Below are 7,264 nucleotides of genomic sequence, written 5' to 3'. Positions count from 1 at the left end.
GTTAATAAGTTAATCAGTTATCTATAGATCTTAGACAAAAAACAAAAAGTCTTTAGTCTGACCAACATTCTTCTTGATCCTACCTTTTGTGTATTTAACAAAAAGCTTTTGTGTGTCCTGCTTGCTTTAAAATATGTTCTTTACCTTAAAGGATGCTCAGTGTTCTGTTTGTCTTCCGTTCAGAGTACTAAATGAAATGTTTTCTCCTTTCCTAGGCCATACCCATACCAGCCTCCTACTCAATTAACGACTTATTCTGGTCCAGTAATGTCCCAGGGGCCGCCCAGTCAATATGTCAGAAATGCTTATGTATAATGTCTGACGCAGTGTGAGGATGTAAATTGCCATAACAACACATGAACAGCAAAACCACCATTCAAAAAGAATGCCAAAATGTCTCTTCTTCATCAAACATCTGTTTATTATATTCGTAAAATCAAACCTTTTCAGTTTTGTTGACTTTTTGTAAATAATGCCCATGCTGGCTGTGGAGGGGAACTATGCAAGAGATACAATTCATGTCTTAATTGTTTTTCATGTTGTTATATTATTTTGCTTTATAGGTGTTGTCTTAATCATAAAAAAATAAAAAGATGAATTGTTTTATTCATTACATTTCATTTAATTTACCTTCCTGAAGAAGTTGCCTTGTTGGTAATTGAAGATGACCTGAAACTTAAGCTGAACAAATCAAACAATGCTTGTTTTAATAGTATTTGAGTTATATAAATACACTGTACATATAAAGATTATTTTATACCAAGAGCGTGTGTCTATTCCTTTGGATATCTAATGTTTTTAATTGTGTATCTAAATGCTTTCATAATCTAGTTTGGACGTTGAATGTGCCAGCCTTAAATAAATAGATATTTCATTTTAATTTCATTTTTGGTGCAAGCTGTTTATGTCTGTTCTGGTTTTCATATGCAAGCAGTACTTTGGCCACACACCTCCTTAATGTATGTGATATATGGTGAACCATAATCATGCACCATAAAGACTTTCAAGGACAGTACTACTGTACCCCTTGTGATTTCTCGGAGTCAGACTCCTCAAAGATGGTTGTTATGTACGCACCCCCAGTCACCTTTGCTGTTTAGGTCATTCCTGTGAGGTCATGAAATCTGCTTTCAGGACAAACAAAAACAAGGCTTAGCCTCTCTAGGCTGCTGACTGAGGTCCAACAAGCTCATTTTCTTTTTTATGTCAAACACTGCATTGGACATTTTCACAGTGCATGGTATATTCACCATAGCATGGTATGCAACAAGTGTTTATTCAAGCAGTGCCTGACTGGTGGATTTACAGGTAATGGCAAGCACATATTTAACATTTAATGTGTTGAAGCACTCACATACATAGTTCCCCATGCACTTCAGACAAAAAGTAGTAGAATGGGTGATGCAAAGACAACCGCAGCATTTGCATATGTTGTGGACATGTTTCATTTATCGGTAGCTATGTGTAAAGCGTTGATTTGGATGCCATTATCATGGAATTTGTACCCAGTAGCAAGACTAGAGTAATGCATTTATTGTATCTGGAGGCACGTTTATGACCAAATGAACTTGATGATCTCTGTAGATGCTGATCCAAGGTGCAATACTCTACTCCACAGCTCCCAGACCACAGAACACCATGACTATTCTAACACTGGGGGACTCCCTCCATGATAGACACTGCCTTCACACCCAGACACAGGGTTCCTACACATTTTCCATTTCAAAATTCCATACTTTTTCCATACTCAAATTTTCAAACTTCTCGGTAGATTTTTCTGACCATATTCTAGACATTGTCAATGGAGCATTCTATTAGCATTTGAAGAGCTGTATAATAATGTTTATTATTAACTTGTTAGCCCTCAGAAAACACTTGCCCATTGTTGGATACTTTTCATTGGGGAAGAGCTGTGTTGGAAGGTGCACTCACATTTTTAGTTTTTTGTAGATACAGCATAGCCTACATATGTTGGAGACTAGCACACTGCTGGCAGAGGCCTCACTGTAAACAGTATTATTTGTTTGCAAAAACAGTTTATCAGATAATGCAGTATCCATGTCTTGTTAACTTTTACAAAATCAAAAAAGTCTACCAGTTTTTTAGCCGAAAATAGCAAAGCTACGCAAACATACCAGTGCACAATGGTATAGGGCAGTGTTTCCCAAACTTTTTTTCTGGGGACCCACTTTTTAAAAATGACAGACCATCGCGACCCATTTCACTTCAAATACCCTGCAACCACCAATATTGTTTTAGGCCACAGGTTCTCCTACTTTTCTATGCCTTCCCCAACCATACATTGCTATAGGATCTAGATAGATAGATCCTGCTTTGAACACGGTTGTGTTGCATTTTGAGCACCATCAGCGTGAAAAGTTGGAAATAACTACTGAAAATATATGATTTACATGTAGGCTACGTTGCGTTGCAGACAAATGGGTCCATAACACTGTGGACGTCAATTCCGATGTAAACAGCAAATAACTCAAGTCGTTATGTTGTATTGTTGTATTATATTATATTGTATAGTCGTTATCAGAACAAAGAGGCTTTTACGCAATAGCTGGAAGAATGCACCTTTACTTTGGAGTTAGAGTAGAAAACGAGAGGAATAGTGTTTAAAATATCCATTTAAATTGTAGCCTAATATAATGCACTGTTGTGCATTTTAAATCAGAAATAAGAATGTGAGGAGGTTGCTATTAACTTTAAAGATTGCATCTACAATCGAAACTATCTACATGCAAATTGAACGGCCTTATGTCCGGTCTATTGATGTCTGCTTTAGTTGACAGCACGGTCACTAGATTTTAATCGGTAAAGTTGAAGAGCTGGCATCTGTTAATGTTCGTGCAAATAGGCGGATTCATGTCCCTTAGTTTGCAACTGCGAGGTAGGCTACATGGCAGGCGCCCACATAACGGTTTCATTTTGAGAGGTAGATATCCATGCTCTGCCACCCCCTCTGCGATGCGTTCGTCCCCCAGTTTCATGAGCTTTTATGACAAAAGCGTGACTGTGGTAGTTAACAAACTACATCCTAATAGAAAACTGTTAGCTTTCCTGGTATCAAATGACAAATGGTATCACAACATAAATTGTGCTGGCGACCCAAATAAAATCTCCTGCGACCCACCCGTGGGTCGCGACCCAGACTTTGGGAAACACTGGTATAGGGCATGTGCATAGAACAGGAGTTTTCGATTTGGTTTTAGTACCAGAGTCCCCTTGTGGGAGAGATTTTTTTCTGAGGACCCCCATTCAATTGTATCTTGATGTGGACTGACAGTTAAGCTATACAATACTTAGTTCCTACTCAATAGGAATGGTTCGTTATGACCTGAGTGAAGTTATTGTAGATGCAATAGTCTGGAAACACAAATATTTCTCCATACCCTTGTTTCTTTTTTCCATAGGCCTACTTATCCAGACCTGGAAATTACTAAAGTCAAATTCCATACTTTTCCAGGTTTTCCATACTGCGTAGGAACCCTGCAGACATGTAAAGGTCAGTCCCTTAAGACAATCAACTGACATTAAATGGAATACAATTCACTGTGCTTTGATTAAACATCAACATAATAAAAGCAGGCATTGAAATGAAATAAAAAAAATAAATTAAAGGGTGACATCTTCATATTTTACATGAGTGTAGCGTTTGTCCAATCAAGCATGTTGATTTTGGATCCAATTTGTAATCATTGGCTAAATGCATCAATAGGTTACACCTTACCGCACATTGATTGCCTCAAATGAGCCCTCCCCGCTCAATCAATAACTTGGTAAATATTTGACAGAACATGACGTATAGTGATAGATAGGCTCCCAATATTTAGACTACAGGAAACCGTCAAAGTGCTTGTTGTCAAAGTGCTTGGAGGGACCACTCGAGGGTCAGTGATGATCTCTCATATTAACCTTTGAATCATACTAATAAAATCAGATCAGCTGGGCTAAGCTTACATTGAATTTTGATCAACAAAAATGAGAGACATTTTGGAAGTTGCGGCTCTTTGTTTCGGCTTTCTGGGCTGGGCAACGATCGGGATATCTTTGCAAGACAAATACTGGAGGGAGTCGACCACAGAGGGTAGTGTCATTACTACCTCCACGATCTATGGAAATCTATGGATGTCATGCGCCAGCGATTCATTGGGAGTTTATAATTGTCATGCTTTTCAGTCGATGCTTGCGCTTCCTGGTAAGATTGATGAAACAATGCAAACTCGCAAATAGTAGGCTACTGTATTTGCATTTTAAAAAGTGATTGATTGTGTTTATTGTTATGCTAACCATGGTTTTGTAAACAAACAGATTGGAGACTGGATGAAAAAAAAAATAGTAGATCAATAACAATGTTACTGTTACTTCCATTATATATTTTTCCATTATATATTTTTACTGTTAATTACAGGCTAGATAAGCCGATAACAAACACCTTTAATCTAAATTGCTAAGTTAGGCCTATCTGGTATGCGTTTTATGACATGCATTAGGCATGCATTTTAAGAGCACACAAAACATTAAGATATATGTCAAGTCAACTCAAGTCAAGTTTATTTATATAGCGCATTTCATACACAGAGGTCATTCAATGTGCTTTACATAAACAAAACCAAACAATAATAACAAATAAAAGCATAGAAAGGCAAAAGTAGTAAAAAAGTAATAAAAGACAAGGTAGAATAATTATCAAGGCAGATTCAGAATTTGTAACTCGGCACAGTTAGCAGAAAGCATGTGAGAGCAGTTTGGTCTTAAAGGAATTATCCGGAGTAAAATGCACTTTAGATCAATTTACGGATGATTGGGAGTACATACGTTGAGTTGACATCCAAATCATGTCATTCGGATGTGTTTTGAGAAAGTTCGATTTTACCGTTTTTAGTCAAAACTCGTTAGCCTGGAAGTGACCCGGGCATTATACCTCTTCTACAGTTCCAAACAACATTACACTTACGTGGTAGTGAGTAGAGGGTCCCTAAAGCCAAACCGAAGTATCCTGAGGTCTTTATGTGGTCGGATAGAGAGTCCAGAATGAATTTCATCAAGCCAGTACCTTTCCGGAAATGTTGCCATCTTTGCTGCCATCTTCAGGGGAAAGTCCGTAGGAGTCGATTGCTGAGTGTGGAGTAACACGCTCTGGAAATTCACAATTTCGTCGCTGTTTTTTTTTATTTAAAAAAAAATAGTCCAGTATTTCTTTCGAAATTGAAATGAAGTTGTATGGACTGGACTATTACGAATTGTGGACTACTACGAAATTGTGAATTTCCAGAGCATGTTACTCCACACTCAGCAATCGACTCCTACGGACTTTCCCCTGAAGATGGCAGCAAAGATGGCAACATTTCCGGAAAGGTACTGGCTTGATGAAATTCATTCTGGACTCTCTATCCAACCACATAAAGACCTCGGGATACTTCGGTTTGGCTTTAGGGACCCTCTACTCACTACCACGTAAGTGTAATGTTGTTTGGAACTGTAGAAGAGGTATAAAAGGTATGGTACAAAAAAAGTGGTAGTGGCGGTAGGCCTACTCAGCACTGTGATAGGCTACTGCCCAATACACTGGTTACAGCTGAAATTTCTCTGTAGCATATCTGAACTATGTTGCTGATAAATGACTGGCAAAATGCCAAAGGACAGGAATAGACAATGAATACCTGACACCTATAAGGCCAGCTACCTACCTACCTACCGACGGATCATGTATCTCAGTTCACTTTACAAGCATATAACATATGAAGGATAAAACGGTATGTCTGTTTTTTTGTCACGTTTTTGTTTGTTTGTGTGTTGATAAGGTTATATTCAGGCATGTCGAGCATTTATGATTTCGGCTATAGTGTTGGGAACATTTGGGATCATCTCAACCATGTTTGGTATGCAGTGCTCAAAGGCGGGAGGAGATAACTACATCCTTAAGGGAAGAATTGTGACTCTTGGTGGATTATGCTTCTTATTGCAGGGTAAGGAAAAAGTGGAAAACATTCCCATGTTGCAGTTGTTAGCCATTTTCAAAGAACTGACCATTTTTTTCCTTTAGGCCTATGTACAGTGGTTGCAGTGTCTTGGTATGCTTTCACCATCACTCAGGAGTTTTTTGACCCACTCTATCCAGGAATTAAGTGAGTTTGTTTAGAAACTTTGAACATAAAACCTCTTCTCTTTTCAAACATCACCCTTTCTAGAACTTTATTTCTTGGAGTATTTATTAGTAATCCTGTGTAAACACAGATCAGATTTGTGTGTAAACACAGATTACTACTACTGATAATCATCATTGTCAACATGCAAAATAACACAAGTAGTAGTACTTTCACAAGTAAGGGAAATCTAGTTTCACGATTAATGACCTTGTGAAGTAACCTATTGAATTAAAGTTGCTAATTATTTGCTGAGTATTATCTGTATTGTATGTATGCAGGTATGAGATTGGAAAGGGTCTGTATATTGGCTGGAGCTCAGCTGTGCTTGCTCTCTGCAGTGGGTCCCTTTTGCTATGCACCTGCAACCTGGAGACAGCAGAAAACAAAATGTGTGTGTCTATCCATATTATGTTGTGAATACAACACTCATGCACATTTAAGTTTCCCCTTATACTCTCTTTTTTTTCTTCTGTAGAGCACTTCCACCCCAGCCCCACACAAAATCTCACAAGACCAGCAGATCTCTATCAGAGAGCACATGTAGTCAATATGAAAAGAATGCATATGTCTGAAGGAGGAAGAGCTCATCAGAATTAAAACTGGCCTGATACATATATTCAGTTGTTTACCTGCACAATCCAAAAGTTCTTTTATTCCAGAAAGGTTAGCTGTATTAGAAGTACCGGTATGCATGCGATGGAAACAATCTAATAAATATTTGTTGAGTGCAAGGTATACCATTATAATTGAATGTCTCTCTCAGGCACTGGATGTGACAGCTGGGGCCTGGTAGCCTTGCACAGAGGGTACTGTAATCAGGTCTGTCCATCTGTGTGTGTGTGTGTGTGTGTGTGTGTGTAAATATTTCTCATGGCTTGTTCCCCCTGTACACAATGGAAATGCTTTTGTTGTGGAGGAGGCAAAGGACTAATAAGAGGTAAAAACTATCTCCAAAGAGCTGTATACTGAAATGGTAATGTTTCACGATTCTCGAGAGATGTCAGAGAAGTTGCATTGCTGGTTCTCTCAGTAACGACCCGCTACTGCTGTGCTCTATGGCTATGCTGGGTGAACGATTCCCCTATTACAAGTTCGTTTACCATCAAATT

The 7,264-nt window shown here is 38.4% G+C and overlaps 1 protein-coding gene across 1 annotated transcript; it reads left to right on the top strand.

Annotated features, from left to right (window-relative positions):
- Window positions 1-3,987: 3,987 nt before the first annotated feature.
- Window positions 3,988-6,727, top strand: LOC143112626 (claudin-15-like). The gene is made up of 5 exons (XM_076274906.1): window positions 3,988-4,204; window positions 5,811-5,975; window positions 6,053-6,134; window positions 6,434-6,544; window positions 6,631-6,727. The coding sequence occupies exons 1-5, from the start codon at window positions 3,988-3,990 to the stop codon at window positions 6,725-6,727; spliced, it is 672 nt and encodes a 223-aa protein (XP_076131021.1).
- The last annotated feature ends 537 nt before the right edge of the window (window positions 6,728-7,264 follow it).

This window comes from Alosa pseudoharengus, unplaced genomic scaffold (assembly GCF_046254945.1).
Source record: "Alosa pseudoharengus isolate Yale_2024_CS ecotype anadromous, Long Island Sound unplaced genomic scaffold, YU_APseudo_1.1 YU_APseudo_1.1_scf_8, whole genome shotgun sequence".
NCBI lineage: Eukaryota > Metazoa > Chordata > Actinopteri > Clupeiformes > Clupeidae > Alosa > Alosa pseudoharengus.
Note: the sequence above shows the minus strand (reverse complement) of the source record. Positions and strands in the feature narration are given on the sequence as shown.

Excerpts from the sequence above, each read along its gene's own strand:
- LOC143112626 (XM_076274906.1), top strand. The coding sequence starts at position 3,988 with ATGAGAGACATTTTGGAAGTTGCGGCTCTTTGTTTCGGCTTTCTGGGC. Across the intron at positions 4,205-5,810 it reads GTCGATGCTTGCGCTTCCTG|GTTATATTCAGGCATGTCGA; the intron begins GTAAGATTGATG and ends TGTGTTGATAAG. Across the intron at positions 5,976-6,052 it reads ATTATGCTTCTTATTGCAGG|GCCTATGTACAGTGGTTGCA; the intron begins GTAAGGAAAAAG and ends TTTTTCCTTTAG.